A 21436-nucleotide genomic window follows, 5' to 3' on the forward strand; every position below is an offset into this window, starting at 1 on the left:
TTTACTGTACATTCAGTATTTTTGTATAACCCTGCAAAGGCAAGAGTTTATATTCAAAAAGTTACCTGCAGAATTCGTTTCTGCCACCTGTATCTTCTATATTTGTAGATACTAAAGTTGAACTGCAGACCAGGCACCGAATCCTGCAAATCCTGGAAAACATAACTGATATCAGCCAAATCCTTTCATTCTCTTCCTTACATTCATTCCTGTTCATGTGAAAGTTAGTTTGATACATAGGTGAAGTCCCTTGACAAAGGGTGTTCAAGGAATAATTGAGGCTTTGCACAGTACCCCAATGGCCCCATGTTCAGAAGCACTAAAATCTACAAATCTTATTGAAAGCAAAAAGGCAGAGCATGGTTGCATCTTAGATTCAGACAGGCATGAGCTTTCATAGGAAACAGCCTACTTCCTCACCTTGCTACAAGTAGATTGACAGATAAAAGGGAAGTATACAAGGGAAAGTAACAGCATTGATTTGATTAAAGGAGATGAGCACGGCAGTTAACACCTTGGGGATACTGGAGTTAACAGCTGGTCTGGAAATGGGTTAATAATCCACAGTTCCTGTTAAAACCACAGTTAATACCCTCCAGTCTGTGAATGATTTGTTGCTCCCCAATCTTGTGTTCAAACTGGCTTTTAAGGGTGCAAACAGAAGTGACAATTTTCGCCTAATCTGGCCACAGAAAGCAGTTTATAGCTGTGACCAAACACAAGTGCACCGCTGCAAACAGTTTAAAAAATGGCCGACTAGGTGAAAACTTGTCCATTCATTGTATGAGGTATCAGATCAAGGTGTTACAAAATGTAGTGTCTTTTGTAACTTGTGTCTACAGAGCTCCCAGCCTGTCACTGTTTTCAGAATGGGAGGGGGGAAAGGGAGCAGAGGAAGTTCAGTCTGGGGGATTTTCAGCCCCCCAGAGAGTGGGATGGATGTATTGCAGCCCCCCACCCCTGAGGTGGGTAGGGGCTCCATTTCACCCCCTCTACCCTTCAGCCCCAGCTGGGGAGCCCCAAGAACTAGCTCCCTCTGCTGCCTTTCCCCCTCCCATTCTGAAAATAGCAAGCACTGGCCATTGCTATGGGAACCCGGCTGCAGGCTCCCAGCCCACAGCTAGATTCCCCTCCCTCCTGGAACCAACAGGGAACTTCTGTTTGGTCCGGGGTAACGCTGTAACTCAGAGCACTGCAGGAATCATTCTGAATTATAGCTGGGAGCTGCACTTCTGTCTGAGCCCTGAAGGTTTTCTTATTTAAGGACAGCTACTCTGAGTTCAGTGATGGAACATCTAGAAAGGTTAAAATATTCTGCCATGGGCTTTTCTGTGCTTCTGGAATTGATGTTGAATAGGTGCCTATTTATTCTTTTACATAGGGATTGCTGGCCAACGTAGGCAGCAGAAGGGCACTGTAAGCAGGTGATGGCATATATGATGTTGGTCGAGGAACATGCGAATGGACCTTGGATGTTATAATTCATGCATCCTCAAGCTGTAGCAAGGGAATTTTAGTTGATATTAGGTGACAACTTTCTTACTAAGAGGGTGGTGAAGCATTGGAACAAGTTACCTAGAGAGGTGGTGGCACAATCTCCATCCTTGGAGGTTTTTAAGGCCTGACTTGACAAAAGCCCTGGCTGGAATGATCTAGTTGGGGATGGTCCTGCTTTGAGCAGGGGCTTGGACTAGATGACTTCCTGAGGTCCCTTCCATCCCTTTTCCATGATTTTATGTTGTTGGGCCAATGATGATATGGCCAGTGATGTGGGGGCCTAGCTAGCAACTTGGTGTGTAGCATGGCCTGGAAACTTGATGAGAACTGGAGTTAAGTAGTCTATTGCTAGAGACATCATTTGACATTGGGGGGCTGTCTGTAAGCCACTGGGGGGCTGTCTCCATGGAGACAGTTGTCATTCTTCCAGAAAGTTTTGGAGGTCAGTATTGAGGTTTCTAAGGTCTTCAGACTGTAAGTGATTACCAGAGGCATTTTGTTATCCGTGTCCCTTTCCCCTCTATATAAAGCCCTTCTTTCTGTCAATCCATTCACTACATCTGACAAGGTAGGTTTTTGTCTACAAAACTCATGCCCCTCTGAACCACATAGTTTCTTAGGTGCCAGCTGTCCTACCTTCTGCCTAACTTCAGACTAACATGGCTAACCACCTCTCTGTAAATCCTATTGAAATAACAGGAGCTGACAATAATGTTATGAGAGAGAAGATGAGTAAGTGGAAGATAGAAGTAGAAAGAGACAGAATTCAAAGAGCATGCAATAAGGTAGAACCAAGACCACGGAACTGTACTAACAGCATTTAAAACAATACAAATGTGTAGGCAATCTGCTAACCAGACTAAGTAGCAAACAAAGAGGGCATCAGTCTTGGGAGAAAAACATTTTCATCGAGCCATGGTACAAGATGCAGTAGAACTACAGAGAAAGGATGATATTGAAGTTGATGTTGATATACCAAAGCACAATTAAATCTCTCGCCTGTGAAACTGGCTGCTGCATTTTCACACGCACGTAGGTCAAAATTTGATTTAGTTCTCATAATTATAATCTACAATAGAGTGGGTCGCAGAGGAGGAACCCTTGATAAAGCACTATTTCTAGAACAGATAATCTGTGTGTGTCCCATTAACAATAATTCACTTTAGGGGACTTTCTTTGCAACACAGACTTAGCTTTTGTTTTAATTCATATTGACAGAGCCTCTTTAGAGTCATAAAATTAAAGAGAGTCATTCATTTAGCCTGTAACCTTTGATTCAATCATCTTTACATCTCTTCTGTAAACTCCTGCCCTCAGTGTTTTTTCCATACACTTTTTCCAGGTATACACAATCATATAGTTGTAATATAAATTACTTTTTAGAGTTATGCAAAAGGACTTACAAAATGGCAGATGCCTCTGCAGAAAATAGTCTGGAAATGTTAAGCTGCAGTAAGTAGGAAATAAACTGATAAATGTCATAGCTACAAGCACCCAGTTTAAGGACAATTATTTCTTTTGCCTGAATAAGAACATAGTAAAATAAAATAAAAAAGTAAGGATCATCAAAAGCTAGGCTCCCAACTGCTCATTCTAACTTCATTCTGTTTCATTACTTGATAAAGAAAATGTAGCTCCTTTTTTTCCTTACTTTGATAAAATCGTATCCATATTGTCCCACGTGACCCAGCCTAACCCCCAGCTGCTTCTAGCTGTTCTGCCAAGCAGAGCTCAACTCTGTCTTTGCAGATTTTTTTTAATTCTTCTAGATGAGTCCTATGCAAACAGAGAACTTAAGAAGTACTGTAGAAACTTATTAAAAAGCAAATCCAAAAGGCATTTAGAAGAGTTCTCAGGACATGACACCCATATTTTAAAGTCACTAGCAGCTTCTCTGGCACGAAACATTTTCTGATTGTGTCATTAACAATGGAAGAGATTTTAATAGTTCCCATAGATGTTTGCACAGGACGCTGGTTTTAAAACTCCCATCCTAGAAAGCTAGCAGATAGGGAAATAATATTGGAAACTGCTCAATTCAGTGAAGGTGACCAATTGTGGCAGATAAGGACTTGAGATTAGGCAGGGTTGACAGAAGATACCAGGAAGAAATGAAAGAACTGGAAAGGGAAAAGGCCAGACTGATGAGGGGAGAAGTAAGGACCTGCTCACTGAAAGAACATGAGAACTGGGAAGAAGCCAGAGACAACTGAAGGATAAGGAGTCTGTTTCAAAGACTGGTCCTTTCAGGAAGGTAGCATGCAGCTTTTGCTTTAGGTTCATTCTGACCCACCTTCATCAGCTCCCACCCCTATCTGAGCCACATGGTATCAGCTTCTTTCACTTGCACATGAGCAAAAGAGGAAACTGTTGATGAGTTTATTTCTGTACAGTGAACCACAAAGGCTTTCATGACAGATAAACTTTGTGCTTCACAAGGAACATGCCAGGGGTGGGGCCGACCCATCTGATCTAAGCAAAAAAAAAATCCAACACAAGTCTAGAGCCTCAGGCTCAATACAAGATCCTGTGCTTTGGGAATCACTTTGCAATTCAGATTATCCTTGGCTGACCAGGAACCGAATCAGACCCAAAGAAAGTGTAGAACAGCTCCAGTTTATACCAGACTATCCTCAATTCCTTGGGGCCACTTCCAGGGGAAAGCCCTGGTAACTTTTTTCCCAGATATGCCTCTTACAGCTCAACTACAGTGTACCCACACTCGCTAACACTGCTATCTGTGCAAGGAGAGATCCTTGGCTGCTTTGTGCCTCACTGGCATTACAAAGCTGCTGCGGAAATCAGTGGATCTCATTTCTGAGGATTCTTTCAATGCTGAGAGTCCACAGGCCATGGATGGCCACCATGACGTCTCCTGTTATGCCATCCCACCAGGGACCTAGTATAACCTGCAGCTCCTGCAAACACATGAGTTAGCTTTAGACTAGCCAACTCCAGTACTAACAGCAAGAGAGCTGCAGCAGCATGGGGTTCATTCTGGGTTGTAAAACCCATCTGGGAATGGGTTAGATATTCAGGTTGAGAGCCTAAGCTAAGCTCTTTGCCTCCACGGTCATACTGCTATTGATGGCCAAAGCAAATAGTTAAAGCTAAGTTGTAAATGTCTATATGAGTAGCAATCACACCCTTGACTACAGTGTAGACACACCCTCCTGCCAATCACAGAAATTTTACAGGACAGAGTATTTCAATCTGAAACTATTGCACAACAAATAAAAGGAGACATCTTACCATTTGAAGTGTTGATTTGGCACCTTCCATTTCTGTACACATCTCTTTCTGTGCCAAATCCAAAGCTCCTTCAATGCTCAGTTCTTTATTTTTCACCATGTTCATAATTTTCAGGATTTTTTCCTGGCTTAGCTACAGCACAAATCAACAAAGAATTTTTAAGGAGTGTTTTCTCACCGAGCTATTGAGCATGGAACAGTGCTTGTGACAGTTACAGTTACAACAGCTGCCATAAAATTACAATTTCATTCATATTTTATGTTTTATCGACAACCTGCCCAGCAAATATAATCTTCCTTTGAAGCCCAGTGAGAACCTACAAGATATCAAATATACTGGCATTTGTACAATTTCAGAATACAGGGTGGTAGTACTTGGAACTAAAATTGCTGGGAGGAAATCTTTTTTTTTTTAACTTGGAAAATTCAGCAAGAAGTGAGAATATCAATTTTTATGCCTGACTGTGTCTTACCTATGGCATGAAGTATCGCATACAAACAATGCAAAAGCAAATCAGCAATGTGCAGGGTGAATGGAAAAAGAAGTACAATCCAGATACGAATGTCCCAGCAATATGTTGAAATACATTAACAATACAGAACTTATACACTGATTTCAGTTTTGCACAAACAAAAGGACACACTCTGTTTGCTTCCACATAAATAATTCCTTCCTTTTCAATGCATCTTGTGGGGGTTTTAACGTCAGATAAGACTCAAAAGGCAAAAAAGGAAATTGCCTGGAACTGCAATGGCTTACATTGTTATTGAAACATTTTCATAGGCATTTACTTCTGTTTGTAGAAGGAATAGACAATTGTCATTTCAGAGCAGAGCAGTGGTTAATAGAGTCCAATATCCTAAACAGTGCCCAGTCCCAAATGCGGAGGAAGAAGGTGTCCACAATGCATTGGGTGGGCCTGTCCAGAGGGTCCTCATTCTTCATAGTGCTCAGTGCCTAAGTCCTCTTGCTCTGCTTATATTATGGGCTCCTTTTGAAAGGAACCCCTGAACCCTTATGCACTTTTTGAAAGGGCTGAGGCAGTGGGGACCAACCTTGTTTGGCAGGCACGTAGTCCCACACCCTCCCTACATGACAATCCAATCTTTTTCCTTTACCTGATCTGCTGCTCTGCTGTCTGCTGCCTGCCCTGTGCTCCTTGCCTGCTCTGTAGGGCTGTGCAAAGCTTCAGTCCCTGATTCAATTCAGCGGAGGTTTGGCCTGATTCATGGGCCGAATCTCTGAATCAAATCAGAGGACCCTTTAATCTCTCCAAATCAAATCGGAACCCTCTGAATCGATTCGGAGAGATTCGGAAACGTTCGGTGATTCGGACATAGAGACATCTTTAAATGTTTTTTTTACATACCTCTAGGTACCAGGTGGCTCGTGAATGCTGTGATGCTGGGGCTCATAGAGTGTCCCACAGAAGCATGGGGGGGTCCCCAGTGCGCTCAGCAGCAGCCCCAGAAGTGGACCAGAAGCACGTCCAGTCCACTTCTGGGTCTGTTGGGGAGTGTGCGTCCTTTGGGGGTGGTGTGGGGGTGGGGGTGGGGGCCCCCCCCCATGCCTCCCCAGTTCAGTGACTGGTGCCTCCTGGGTCTGGGGGGGGCCCCCTGCAGCCAATCGCTGAGCCGGAGAGGCACATGAGGTGGGGGGGTGGGCAGCACACTCCCCAGCAGACCTGGAAGTGGACCGGAAGTACTTCTGGTCCATTTCCGGGTTCGCCACTGAGCACATGGAGGGCCCCCCCACACTCCTGTGGGATGCTCCATGTGCCCCAGCATCGCAGCATTCATGAGCCACACTGGTACCTCAAGGTATGTAGAAAAAACATTTAAAGCTGCGTCTATGTCCGAATCGCTAATTCTCTGAATCAGCATCAAATCTTCAGATTCAGCCAAATCAAATCAGGGACAGTGATCTGAATCAATGAATCGAATCGCTGTCCTCAATTCAGGTCAAATCTGAATCCGAATCAAATAGGGCCTGCTTCGCACACCCCTAGTACTCTGCTATTCTGCTTTGTTCTGTGCCCTATCTGCCACTGTGCTGCCCGTACTCTTCCCAATATGCCATGTCTAGAGGCTGCCTGTACCAATTCACAGGCCGGTACCTGTGCTGCAGGTTGGCCACCATTAGGCTAAGGCACCTTCCAGCAGAAGGCTCAGAAGTCCAGAATAAGCCACCTAAGCCTCAGAGAGAAGCAAAATAAGACGCTATCTTTAGCATTTTTGTCTACCTATGGTGGCTCCCTGTGTGGAGCGGTGGCTTTTGGGAATCACATGCTGAAGCATTTAACTCTGAAGGCCTAGGGCTCTATTATGAGGCCCAGCTACCACAGTGCTCAACAGCGGGACACCCATGGCCCTTTGTGTAGCTAGCCTTGACTGCTCCATCTAAGGTTCAAACTAATCCATACAAAGGAATTCCCAGCAGAAATCCCTTTGCATTAAAGGGTATCCATCAAGTAGTCTGTGCTGCATTTAAATACACAAACCAATGCAGATGGAAACATCCACCATGATTTTTTTTCTTTCTTAAATATTTTCCAATTGTCTTTGACACCTCCCACACATCAGTATTGCACTAAGGTAGGTACCCCAGGAGTCCAGTTTCTAAAAAGATTAGGTCAAGTGTTATTGTCAACATGGAGCAAAATGTGAAAGATAAAGAGTGTAGCAATTACAAATAAACATGATATTTAGAATTTAACCTCTTCTGAATAGCTCAGATAAGGATTTTGTTTTGGAATTATTACTTCTCAGGGCTAGTGTCCTTTTTAAGGCAAAAAATTGGCCAAAAAAAATCCTTCTGCTCCCCGCCAGGTTCCCTTCAGGGATTCCTGAGGTTTTGTTTGTTCCAGTTTTCAGCACAGGCGGCTTGGCCAGGTACAGACATTACACTTTTACTGGTATAAGTGATTGGAAATTGGTCTATCTCTGTAACAGAACGGAAGTTGGGCACACATAGACTGGTTTAAAAATGGCAGAACCTGGTCTAAGATTTGCTCTCCCCCACCAAAGAGCGAATGTGTCTTCTGTTCACTACCCATCTAAACTCACAGAAAAGCTCACAGAAAACCATGCAACTCAGATCGATTCCACCTTGGGCTTTCTGAATGTCTGTACCTAGCCCTTGACATTTGTTATATGAGCAAGTCCTGCACAAAAGCCAGGGCCACTGAGGGCAGCATGTTTCCACCCTCCCAAAGTGGCATTGCTCCAGGAACCAGAGCAGCATCCAGTCAGGGGCTATTCGAACCCATGTGCATTTCTCCAGGGCTACCTATAGGCTACAGCAAAAGCCACAATGGCAGTTACGCTCTTGGGCTTGTGAGAACCAGGTCAACATCCACCGATTTTCCTGTAAACCCCTTCAGCAGCATGTAGCAGGCAATAAGAATCCCTCCCTCTGGTTTCTAGGTACGATGCATTTTAATTTTTATTTCCTAGCGCCAGTCTGCTGCGACGGGCCTGGGTTATAATATGTCAATGCAGAGGTCAGCATCTACTGACTAGTGACTACTTGTTACTCATAGCTGCACTATATTAACCACACTTAACATGACTATATCAAAACTTGTACATCAGCTACTGCAGCTGCATAAACACGGCATTTCTCATCTCCAGCAAAAACACAGAAATAATAAACAAATAAACAAGTATTTTGCTTCTAAGAATTGGGACTTTCCATGCTAATACAAAGCAACTTATGGTACAACTCCCACCTCCAAATGATAAAGAGAGCTCTGAGGAATGAATAAAAGCAGTCGGATAATGCATTCACATTTGCTGAGGCACATAAGTTTCTTACCATGAGCTCCACATCCTAGATTTGAATTTTAAATGGTGATATATTTATCACACACAGATACTGTATATAATTATATCTTAACAAGATAATTCCCCACTGAACATCTTGCATGTAAACAAACAGGACTTTAGGTATGTGTACATTAAATAAATATATGTATATAAATAAATAAATATATATATATCTTTATGCATAGTTTCCTTAAGGCTAAATTCTGTCACTTAAATGTGATATCACATTGGCACAGGAAAGCCTTTCCCTGTAGGGAGTTGGTTAATGTTATCAAAACTGTTGAGGCAAAAAATTTTGCATGGATATATAGTCCAAAGGTAAAATCCTGGCCCCAGTGGCACTATGCTCATTCAGCACAGTAGGAAAAAGATTTCACCTCAATTGGTCAAATCCTAATGCAAGCACGCAAGTATCTGGATATATTTACAGATGCCTGGTTTTGTGCATATTACTACATTACGTGCCTGTACAATAGATGTACATAAATCCCAGTTTCTACCCAAACTGTAGCATTTTCTAGAGTTGAAAAGAACACTATAATTTCATTTGTGGGGGTGGAAAAACAGACACTTAAATTTGTTTCCCATGATGTGAAACACTTGGGTTCAAGTTCTGGCTGTGAAGTGGGCGGATTCCTGAATCAGGATGGCCAGGTACAGACACTACACTTTTACCAGTATACATGACTGGAAATTGGTCTATACCCATAAGAGAACAGAAGTTTGGCACACAACACCAGTCTATACCCATAAGAAAACAGAAGTCTGGCATGCATAAGCTGGTTTAAAAATGGCAGAACCCAGTCTAAGATTTGCACCCCCAACCAAGGGGCAAATGTGTCTTCTGTTCACTACCAATCTAAACTATGCCGCTTACAGAAAACCACATACTGTGGATTGATTCTGCCTCGAGCTTTTCAAATGCCTGTACCTAACTAAAGGGTCCTAATTAATCTATCCTGGACTAAAAAAAATTCCCAAAAGGATTTTCATTAAAACCAGTTACATTTGCATGAAATCTGGGGAGAGATGTAGTATTGGGGAAAGTTTGGAGTATTTTGCAGTTTGGGATTTTTGGGGAGGGCTTGGTCAAAAAAAACTCCTTCATGTGAGAATTGGAAACATTTTTTAAAGTTCTAATATTTTCTCACTTCAGTTACATGGGCAGAAAAGTGCACGATCTTTTGTGCAGCCAAAACCCCTTCTCCATATTTTTTCTCACCTGCTCCATTATGGACTGGTAGAAGTCTCTGTTAAAACCGGGTGCCGACTTTGCCAAAGACATTAGAACAACATGAAACATCTCTTAATTTTCTTAATAATGTATGAAGACAAATGTTTGCAATGGAGAAGCAAGCAATTTAGCAAGACATAAATTTCAGGAGATTAGTTACTAAATTAAGCTGCTTCCACTTAATGCATTCCCCAGAGAGAACACAAAACCCCAATGCTTGATCCTGTTATTTTTAATAGCATGATTGTGCTTTGAATGCCACTGCTTTGCTTCTCATTACACATATATAAAATGCTTTAAACACACATAGGAGGAAAAAAAAGAGGTTTTCAGCTGATGAGATGTATTAAAATTATTTGTCACCAGTCTGTCTGGTTTCTTGCTGTTTTTGACAGTCACGTTAGCATAGTATTTCACTTGCAAACAAGAATCGAGTAGCATATCCTGACCTTTATAGTTCTGTATCTGTGGGGCTTTTTTCTCAGCACATCACGGTGACTGTAATGCTCAGTTTTTGTTTGTTTGGCTTTGGTTTTCCTAAAAGCAAAACAGCTTTGTCAAATTATCTGCTGAAATGTCACTGTCAGGCCATGATACATTCTCTAACGGGATGTGACCAGTGCAATCAGACACAACATTCTAATATGAGGTTCAAAACTGCTTTGAAAAGAAAAATTAAAGTGTCTCTATAGTAAAAGATACACATTATGGAAATGCGTAACAATTCCATTAATAACATATGCCATTTGCTACCAGGTTAAAGCTGCTTATTTGCTATAAACATGAAATTCATGTCATCCACTAAAGCTTTGGATTTAGATGGGTACAAATCTGATTTGAAAATAAACCCCTATTCTCTCAATTGAGGAAAGCAATGAAAACATGTGGATGTGCAAGACCTGTCTATGCATTCTATGTGCAATCCTCTCTTCTCTGCCCAGTATTTGGATCATAACAAAATTGGGACAGCAATTCAAAAAGCATCCAAAATTGCAGGTAGTTTGACACAGCAGAAACAGACTACACTATGATGGTCTATAGCTCAGATCTCATGGGCAGAGGGAGAGAAGAGTCAAGGACAGCTGGCTATCCATTAAGGAAGCCTTACTGAGAGTGAAGGAACAAACCATCCCAACGTGCAGGAAGACTAGCAAGTATGGTAGAAGACCAGCTTGGTTTAGCAGCAAATTCTTCAATAAACTAACTCACAAAAAGGAAGTGTATAGGACGTGGAAATGTGGATAAACAAATCAGAAGGAGTATAACAGCATTGCTCGGACTTGCAGGGATGAAGTCAGGAAAGCCAAAGTGCAATTGGAGTTGCAGCTAGCAAGGGACATGAGTGGAAACAAGAAGGGTTTCTACAAGTATGTTGGTAGCAAAAGGAGGATCAGGGAAAGTGTGGCTCCCTTACTGAATGGGGGAGGCAACCTTGTGACAGATGCAGAAAAGGCTGAAGTACTCAATGCCTTTTTTGCCTCAGCCTTCACAGGCAAGGTCAGCTCCCAGACTACTGCACCAGCACAGTTTGGGGAGGAGGTGAGCAGCCAACGGTAGCAAAAGAATAGGTTAGGAACTATTTAGAAAAGCTGGACGTGTGCAAGTCCATGGGGATGGATGGGATGCACCCAAGGGCACTGATGGAGTTGGCTGATGAGATTACAGAGCCACTGGCCATCATCCCTGAACACTCATGACGATCAGGAGAGGTCCCGGATAACTGGAAAATATAGTGCCCATATTTAAGAAAGGGAAAAAGGAGGAACCAGGGAACTACAGACCAGTCAGCCTCACCTCATTCCCTGGAGCAGATCCTCAAGAAATCCATCTCGAAGCACTTGGGGGAGAAGAAGGTGATTAGGAACAGTCAGCATGGATTCACCAAGGGCATGTCATGCCTGACCAACCTGATTGCTTTCTATGATGAGGTGACTGGCTCTGTGGATGTGGGGAGACCAGTGGCTGTGGTGTACCTTGTTTTTAGCAAGGCTTTTGATATGGTCTCCCACAACATTCTCACAGGCAAGCTAAAGAAATAAAGGTTAAATGAATGGACTGTAAGGTGGATAAAAAGGTGGATAAAATCTGTAAGGTGGATAAATGAATGGACTGTAAGGTGGATAAGCTGGGGGCTGACAGGAGGTGGTCCTGGGGCTGGTTTTGTTCAATGTCTTCATCAATAACCTGGAAGATGGCAAGTTTGCAGCTGACACCAAGCTGGGGGAGTAGTAAATATGCTCAAGGGTAGGGCTAGGATTTAGAGTGACCTAGACAAATTGGAGGACTGGGCCAAAAGAAATCTCTTGAGGTTCAACAAGGACAAATGCAAAGTCCTGTACTCAGGACAGAGCAATCCCATGCACCGGTACAGGCTGGGGGCTGACTGGCTGGGCAGCAGCTCTGCAGAAAAGGACCTGGGGGTTACAGTGGACAATAAGCTGAATATGAGCCAACAGTGTGCTCTTGTTGCCAAGAAGGCTATCGGCATATGGGGCTGCATTGGTAGGTGTGTTGCTAGCAGGTCAAGGGAAGTGATTATTCCCCTTTATTCAGCACTGGTGGGGCCACATCTGTAGTGCTATGTTCAGTTTTGGCCCCCCACCCCCACTACAGAAAGGATGTGGACAAATTGGAGAGAGTCCAGTAGAGGGCAACAAAAATGGTGAGGGGGCTGAGGGACATGACTTATGAAGAAAGAATGAGGGAGCTGGGCTTATTTAGTCTAGAGAAGGGGATACTGAGGGAATTTAATTGCAGCCTTCAACTACCTGAAGGGGATTTGAAAGATGGAGCTGAACTGTTCTCAGTGGTGGCAGATGACAGAACAAGAAGCAACGGTCTCAAGATGCAGCAAGAGAAGTTTAGGTTAGATGTTAGGAAGAATTTTCTCACTAGGAGGGTAGTAAAACACTGGAACAGGTTACACAGAAAGGTGGTGGTGGAATTTGGAGGTTTTTAAGACCCGGCTAGACAAAGCTTTGGCTGGGATGATCTAGTTGGGGATGGTCCTACCTTGAGCAGGGGGTTGGACTAGATGACTTCCTGAGGTCCCTTCTAACCCTAATTTTCTATGAGTCTATGGCAGTGGGGTTTGGCACCAGGTACTACAAGAAGGAAGATACCCAGTGAAGAATTTTGTCAGGTTTACATAGCTGAAAACATTATCCTTCAGTGTCCTGAGTGAGAATTTCAGTGACAGTGAACCAATCTTGCAGAAATCCTACTGCACATGCAAACAGCCTATTTTAAATCCCAAGCATGTTAATTTTTATCAATGGGAAATTTTGTCCAATCATTGACTGAGAGGAGCATTCTCCCCTTCACACAAACAAAGTAAGCGATGTGTAGACAAGGGGTATGTGTGCATGACACTTTAAAGTGGACTAAATGCTTTTGCACTGCTTTAACAGTCTCGGTGTTTGCACACAGCGGCAGCATGTTGCGCATTAATTCCAGACATTGTAGGAAATTCAGCGGCGTAATGCGCCTTACATGCCTTGGGGCGCAGCAAACTAAAACTCCTTCGAGGAGTTTTAGTTTGCCTCCCTACAGCCGCGGAGCAAACCACCGGGCTTCGTGCAGCTCAGGGGCTCTGCAGGAAGCCCTGCAGGCAGTCTGGCGACAGCCCAGGAAAGCAGCTCCGCCCAAGAAAAGCAGCAAGCCTGATCTTTTTTTTTTCCCCCCTGGAGCCTGCCTGCATGCATGAGCTGCATGGGGGCCCGGTGCTTCCCTCCATGGCTGCACTGCCCCCCGGGACTGCCCATGCCGGGTGTCTGCGGGTGGGTGCCACCTGGGGAGGCAAGGCCACCACTGCTGCGGAGGGAAACACCAGCCCCCCCTGCAACCCAGGGACCGCTTTGCCCACCGGCAGCTCACCCTCCCCTTCATTTCAATTTAGGGCCTCCATTTCGTCTACACACGCCCAGAAGAGACACTAAAAAAAGGACAAAGGTTTCTATATGCTGTAGGACTCTAGAAGAGGGAAGTGCTTATTTTCAGGTTGCTTTTTATTCCTAGCATCTAGCAGAATGGTCTTCTTCCTGATGTTTTTGGAATCAGTGTTTCAAGGGAAGAGAGGCATTGGCCAGAATGAAATAGGAAAGAAGCACATAACAGCTGTTTTCTATACCATCCTGCATACATGGGAAGTCTGAGCAGGTATTAGTACTGCCTGAGGCAGCATTAATACTGATGCCTGACTTCCTTCGCTGCAGGGGATGATGCCATCATTCTGCCAAAGGGAAAGGGAAACAGAAGGGCAAAATGCATAACAATTCTAGATCTCCTAATGACAACTGAAAACCCAACCTCAGAGCTAGAGCGTATCCTGGATTATCACATCTCGCCATTACAAGTGAAATGGGATGTATATACACAAGTTTCCCAACCTTACAAGAGAAATATGGGCAAGAAGTACTCACTGCAGCATATCAGCCTGATTCTTTATATCCAACAGCTAGTCACAATTTCATTCACTTCAAAATGCGATTTTTTTTTTTGTTTGTTTAAAATGAATCTTAAAGGAACAATAAAAGGGTCTGTTTTTTTCTGGCAAAGAAGGCCCAAGTGGCTTTGAGGTAAAGCCTTAGGAGGATCATCTTTTGACTTAATGCCCTCCAGCAACAGGTCATAGGGCCATCTACAAAACAAGTACATAGGTCAAACTAAAAATAAATGCCAGGATGCAATGCAGTTAGTGATTGGTGATGAAATGCACATCGTTACCTGTATGTTTCAAGCCATGCCTTGAACAAGAGAACTGGGGGGCTGTTTCTTTGTTTTGCTTTGCTTTGAAACAATCTCTCCATTTATAGCACTAAATTCAGAAGCTGCTGTACAGGGATTCAAATCCACTGTTATCAGCTAAGTTGCACTCTTTTATGTTATGTCTAAACCTGGCCTGACGTACCTATCCCTTTGCAGCAGATGCTCCCAGAGATTAATTTTTGACTTTCATGGCTAAGGGATATTTGAAATACATTCATTTCTGAGCTACATTAATTTACATGAAATATCAGTACTGATGACTGATGTGATATTCCTAGCTGGCAATACCGTCTTCTGTAGCCGTTTATAGACATGGTCAAATATTATTTGTCAAATAATGCTGCTATTCATCAAATAAATTATTTGTCTGTAATAATATTTTGCATTATTTGTCCAGCTCTAAAACTGGTTGAATAATATCTGTCAACATTTATTCATAGAAGGCTGATAGTCATCAAAATATATTCTGTTTCCATTGAAATCCCTGAAGCTTTGCCATTGGCTTCAATAGAAGCTAGAACTGGCCCAAGGATATGTTATTGTAATTCATTCCATTAGAGATAGAAAGGTGCAGTGTCCTTAACACATTCACAAAAGAGACAGGGCAAGATTTGCAAAGGTATTTAGGTACCTAAAGATGTTTAGTGGGATTTATAGCTACCTAACACAGTTAGACCCTCTAAGTCCCATGATAGTCAGCACCAAACCAGCGCAGGCATTTTTTTTTTAATGTCTACGTGCAAATCTGGCCCATCTGCTCTGAGAAACTGGCAGTCTGCATGTGCAAAGTTATTGCTCAGGCATTTGTTAGATCAGCCCTTTACTGGTCCCTGCACTAGGAAAACACCTTTACCCTGACATCAGCTGGAGTGGATTATGATTTGGCTACCTACACAGACAGGGCAAGCCCATGTCTGCCTCCCATTGCAGAAACATGCTGAAGGGATGAATCCTCAGGGTCCAGGACATGAAACACTTTTATTCTTTTTGACATCAGTGACTCAGTTGTTGGCTATATAAACACTGCCTCAGACCCGTGCTGCAAAACCCCTGTGGAAGCTCAACAGTGTTGTTGAGATATGTAGATCTCTCCTAATGTAGATCTGTGCTTGTACTTAGTTTTATATTTGCTTGCACTGTTATTTGCACTGGGGGGCAGAGGGGGCTTCTCTTTGTCTCATTAGAGTCTTTCCGTATTTGTTTTGCATTTTAACGAAGTCCAAGATCTGAATGTTATGCATGGATGGCTTCATTACTATTTTTTGCAAGAACAGATTTTAAGAGAAAATGACTGGCAGATACTAAACAAATACTAATAATATAGCCAGATATTAAACAAACAGAGCCCAGAGTGAAGAATATTTTGGTGCCAGAAAAGAGAGATGTTCTTTGAAAATTCCCAGCTCCAAGGCAGCACCTGCTATTTCATCACCGTGCTGGGCTGGTTATTGTGAGGCCTCAGCATTACTGTTATGACAAAGTACCAAAGTGCAAGACCCGTGGAGAAACCCTCCATAGTAAAAGGTGCTCATCATAAGAAATCTGATGAGGATTTTCCTGACCTAGACACCAAGTGCTCCAGATCCCATCTGAAGAAGGCATGAAAAATGGCATGGACAATATGAGGCAAGGGGGAGGATGCTCCCAAAGCTTTTGAAAAATCATATCTTGATGCACAGAGCCCCAAAAGCATGCAGCTCTGCCCTCTGCAGTTAAATCAGCACCCTTTTAAAATCTTCCCACCTTAGAGAGCAGGGAGAATGAGGAAGAGAAAGGATAGGGAAGAGGTTGAGGGAACTATCCCCTAGAGAGTAAATACTATCACCACATTAATGGTCATTCTAGTTTGACGACCGCATCTATTTAGTGGTAGTTATCTAGTGAGGTGACTGGATGTGGAAAGTTTAGGTTAACAAGCATATTCAGCAGAGCACCGAGGAGAAATGTTTGTGCTTTTATTTCCTCAAATGAAAATGTACTCTCTTCTTTGAATGGCATTGTCATAACTCCTCTCTTCAGCCATTTCCACCATCCTAAGCCTCAAGCAGTCACCCCATGTTAAGGAAAAGACCCTAGGAGAGAGAAACAAATTGGTGTACCCAAACACCAATGACAATACCTTGTAGAAGGCTCAGCCACCAAATCTTGGTGATTTAAAAAATACCTCCAAGCCCCTAACTCAGGCTGATAGTCTGGGGGATGACAGAAGGGCACTCGCATGTGGACAAGTGGCATTTGCTGAGCTGAGTGCTGGAAATCAACCTTTTGCTAAAATGGAGGGCATGGATGTCAGGGTAACGTCTCAGAGTAAACCACTTCCCAACCAGCTTTACCAACATTTTCTATGATGAATGCCTAGAACAATCAGCAGAAAAATCTGAGCTCACTCAGTTTTCACTTTTGCTTTGCAGTTTACATTTGAGCTATTATTAAAGCAGATTAGAAACCAATTTACAGTTTTGCATAGTGCATGCATCCTCACGATTCATTTTTCTCTTCTTTGTGATGGCCTCCTCTGTAGACTCAGAAACACAAAGTCTTGAAAGAATATACATAGTTCAGTGAATATTTTTCTTCCATATGGCTGAGTTTATAAAAGTGGACTAATTGAGTCCAATCTGGATTAACAAGTGGATTCAGTTTGCCTTTAAATCAGATACTGATGTGAGATTTTTCAAAAGTGCTCAGTAGTTAAGCCTACTCGACTCACACTGAATTCAAAGATAAAACTCCCATTGAAATTGATGGGAACAGAGTTAAAATCAAGGCCAAACACTTTTGAAAGGAAATGATATGTACCCTTCATTTCTATCTCTGTGTTGCCTTGTTCAGTGGGCCTCTAGTATCCATTTGCAGTCCTTAAGAATTACCACAGCAGAAACAAGAAGTGTCCTGTCTACTTCAGTGGCTGCTGTATGGTTTCAAGGCAGTGCCTAAGAAGTATGAACAAACCTACTGTTTATTATCAGTGTGTAGCTGAGAAGCTCCCAGGTGTAACTTTACATTTTTACTACTTAATGGACTGAAAATAAAATAATAGGGAAACTGGTTGATACATTGCTGCATCAGTTCATTACTAAAGTAATAATGCCCTGTGCCTTTTAATTACAGTAATTAAAATAATCCACAGTGGTAAGAACTGTAGAGGATTATCATATTTGCTTATTAACATGATAGTCCAATTAGTCCTGTGATGAAACAGTGATTACCAGGCTATTAAAAAGTGACATCTCATTATTTTGGAGAAATTTATGAGGATTTCCGTTCAGAGGTTTGTTTACAAATCTCAACTTGCTCCATCAGATCTTGTTAAAAGGAAAGATGCAGAACGGGAAAGAACGCGGTTGCCAAGGACCAGACCTCTTAGACGCTGGTCAGCTCCATGGGCTGGTCTAACTGGGATTTCAAGATGAGTTATCAGAACACATTAAGTGACATGTACTGACTAACACATGCCAAAAATGGAGTGTAGATAAGGCAATGTGGGCTTTAACATATGTTCAGGTGATTGGATGAAGCCTAGACTAACTCAGTCGGTGTTGCCTTTCCCTTTGAGAAGCTTGGCTGTATTTGCTGGATTCCTAATTTCAAGACATTGTCCTCATCAATGCTATGAATCTCTTGAAAAGTCTCCAATTGGCTCAATTCTAGGAGGCTTCACTGAAGAAGTCTGCCGTTGACCCTCTGAACACCCTGTGGCTTTCTTCAGTACCTGATGAGCTGCTTCAGTTCACATAGCAGGGGCACGGAAATGCAACAAAGTCGGCCCTCCTGTGTTTGATTCGGTGCTGCACAAGAAAGTTGACATTCTCCGTTTGTTGGACAAGAAACAGGGAAGGTCAGGGATAGCCACAGTGCTTCCCATTCCCATGTAGATTTGTTATCCTGCCTGAACCCAAAGTACTTCACACTTGCACAGCAGCTTTCATCCAACAGCTTCAAAGCACCCTAAAAACATTTACAGCACCAGTGGGAGCAGATAATCTGTTAACCCTGAACCCCTCTGTTCTGCATGACAATTAGTAACCATGAACAAAAAGGGGTTAGATGTTTTGCACTCCCCCTCTCTGACCACAGAGTGGATCATTAGAGACCTCAAGAGGACAAGAGGACATCAACATGAAAAACATGCCTCTTTCTGGTGGCAAGGACTATCCCAGAGGCCAGCTACAAGCACATGAATGTGCACATCAGAAGATATGGATTCATTTGGCCTTATTTAAAAGGAAGTGATCCCTTGATAAATACATAATGAAAACCTTCCTTAAGCAACCTTAGAAAAGACCAGCAAAAAATAAAAAGATCAATCATTTAAAAGAGGTGGCCTTTAACTAAAAGTCTAACAAAAATTGTACAGGGAAGCCTTGGGGATATAGTACTTTAAAGTGGTTGATTAATGCAAAGTAGAGTGGAAAGGCAGAGAGGCCCACAGCGATTCTGTGCAGTACTGTAATGCTATCAGCTCACGCTAGAATCAGGAGGAGCAAATACTTAGAAGACAGGTCTCAGGAAGGCTGAGGGCCAGATTTTCAACCAAGTACATACAAAAAGGCATGCAGACTTTTTTCAAGCTTGTCCCAGGTGTGGAAATCCCCAGAGCATGCACAATTTGGGTTTTGTTCACATGCTGAACTGTGTGCATATGCAAGCTCTGCCTTGTATAAAACATCAGGGTATTTGCATACCCCTGAGACTCCTCCATTACATGCTGCAAGAAGTAGTAGCAATGATTCAAACACTGCGGCTGGCCTCCAAGACAATACGGACAGACCCCATGCAAGCAGCAGAAATGGAAACTTTCTTAAAATTGACTTCTGCCTTCTCACTACCGTTATCATCAAAAGCTTTTCCAAAGGAAGCCTGGAGTGCCAGCTTGTTGTGCTGAATAGTGCCAGATGTAACATGCAATTTAAGTCGAGTTCAAGCATTAGTAATTACCACAGTATCTAACATCTTTCAGATGTTGCCCACCCCACCCTTTCTCCTGCACAGCTACTCTTTCCTCCTTCATATTCAAGGAAGAATGGCTCTGGGCACCTCCACCAATGAAGACCAGCAGCATTCACTGGGCCCAGCTCTAGATCCACCCAAGCATGCAAGTGTTCATAACTATAAATCACCTTCTGACACAAGTATAATGCTAAAAGGAATATATACCTAGTAGAGGCTGTGGGACTTATTCTGATCCGGTGTAACCTAGCGTAATCCCGTTCCCTTTAGTGAAAGGACCCATCTGCTTTTGTGCAAATAACAAAGAGTCTCTGTATTAATAAAGCTCTTCGGTGTCACATGGTAATACAAAGAATCCTCCGGAGACAAGATTTTCAAGCTTCATACCAATGTTCATTATTACCCTATACAAAAACTATTTTTATATCAGTAGAGTCACATATTGTGGCTCTTACGGTTAAAGAAGCAGAGTCCCTTTAGCCTGTTTCAGACCTAACTTTATCATGCATCACATATTAAGCAGCGAGGGCTGGTATCACATAACAACAAACATGGCTAATCACTCCTACTGCCAATTCCCTACTAGGAAAACACAAAGCTGTTTTCAGTTTCTGAAATGCTGTCTCTTCACTTAGGCAAAACACATGCAGCTTTAACAGCACCAATAACCATTTCTGTCTTTACCTGGGGAAAAGTGTCTTGTGTCTTCTTCTTGTCCATGGCTGTGAAACTTCTGCTTGTTTCCTCAGTATCCCATAAGTTTACACCCAATAGTTTATTCACAAATCACACCTGTGCACTGTTCTCCTTCTCTTGAAATCTTGCAGCCACTCACTTTGGCTTTTATTAAGTGTTATTTCCTTGTATGCTGAGAACTCAAAGAAACAATGATGCTGTGCTGCTTTTTGGCAGACCAGCTCTGTGGAAAAAGAAGAAGTAGAAGTTTTTTGTTTGCTTTCTCTTGACCTATGTATCTTTCAGTTACTTCCTGAAACCTGTGAGTCATGAATGCTAAATTATGATCTATTACTAAAACTGATTCTATCTGAACACAAAGCAGTGCAGCTGCTAAAATAATATGCACCAGCAAGCATTGCACAGTCTCTCAGAGAAGTTACAAAGATTCTTCCCACCCAAGCTAGATTTTCATGGCTATAAGTTTCTGTGCACACTTCCATACCTCTAACGTGTGTGTTCACACTCTGCGGTGAGCATGTTCATAGGAGACAGGTGTAAATGCACCTTCATGTCCCCTGAGGATAGCATTGAAGGAAATCTCTGAATAGGCCAGCAGGTTTTAAAATAGACCTTGGCTCTTTGTCTAGGAGAAGAGCAGTCTAGTGTTTGTAAAAGAAAAAATGGGTTAAGAGTCAAGGATGCCTACTCTCTAATTCAAGCATGGACATTTATCCCCCTGCCTCGGTTTCCCTAACTCGCATCAAGGTTTGTCTAATGTAAGATGCATACAGTACTAGCAACAGGGGTGGAGCCCAGGGCTCACCTTCCCAGAGCAGAGCCCTGCTCTCTCTGTTGCTTCCTGGATTATTTGTTCATGTTAGATTGGGCTGTCATGGTGTAAGAAGCTGAAATAACTCAGTAGCAGGGTCCAGAACCCAGGTCTCCCCCAACCTCCTAGGAAGAGCTCTAACCACTGGGCTACAGAACCACACTCCCTCTTGGTCACTGCCCTTCTAGCCTGGAGAATGGTGTATCCTTGGCTGCCCCATGGGCCAACTTCAGAGGCATGAGGCCAAGCCCACGGTCTGGTGAACAAGATACCACTTGGGAAGTGAGAGGGGGGAGAGACTGCTCAGGGTGAGGCTGATGTAAAATGCAGGTCTTCTAACTCCTGGGCAAATGGTCTGACCACTAGGCTATTAGACAAAAGTTGGGTACCACTACCTCAGCC

At 42.9% G+C, this 21436-nt stretch overlaps 1 protein-coding gene across 1 annotated transcript in view; it reads right to left on the reverse strand.

Moving 5' to 3' along the window:
* The window catches only part of LOC102383099 (formin-H-like), a 63647-nt gene extending 43218 nt beyond the window's left edge, over positions 1-20429 (reverse strand). Inside the window, exons 1-3 of the mRNA XM_025197343.1 lie at positions 20212-20429; positions 4750-4881; positions 66-152 (exon numbers count right to left, since the gene is read on the reverse strand). Coding sequence (XP_025053128.1) covers positions 66-152; positions 4750-4881; positions 20212-20247 — 255 coding nt within the window. The 5' untranslated portion in view covers positions 20248-20429. The remainder of the gene's footprint in view (positions 1-65; positions 153-4749; positions 4882-20211) is intronic.
* Positions 20430-21436: the final 1007 nt, after the last annotated feature.

Source organism: Alligator sinensis, unplaced genomic scaffold (genome assembly GCF_000455745.1).
Source record: "Alligator sinensis unplaced genomic scaffold, ASM45574v1 scaffold115_1, whole genome shotgun sequence".
In the NCBI taxonomy this organism is placed as follows: domain Eukaryota; kingdom Metazoa; phylum Chordata; order Crocodylia; family Alligatoridae; genus Alligator; species Alligator sinensis.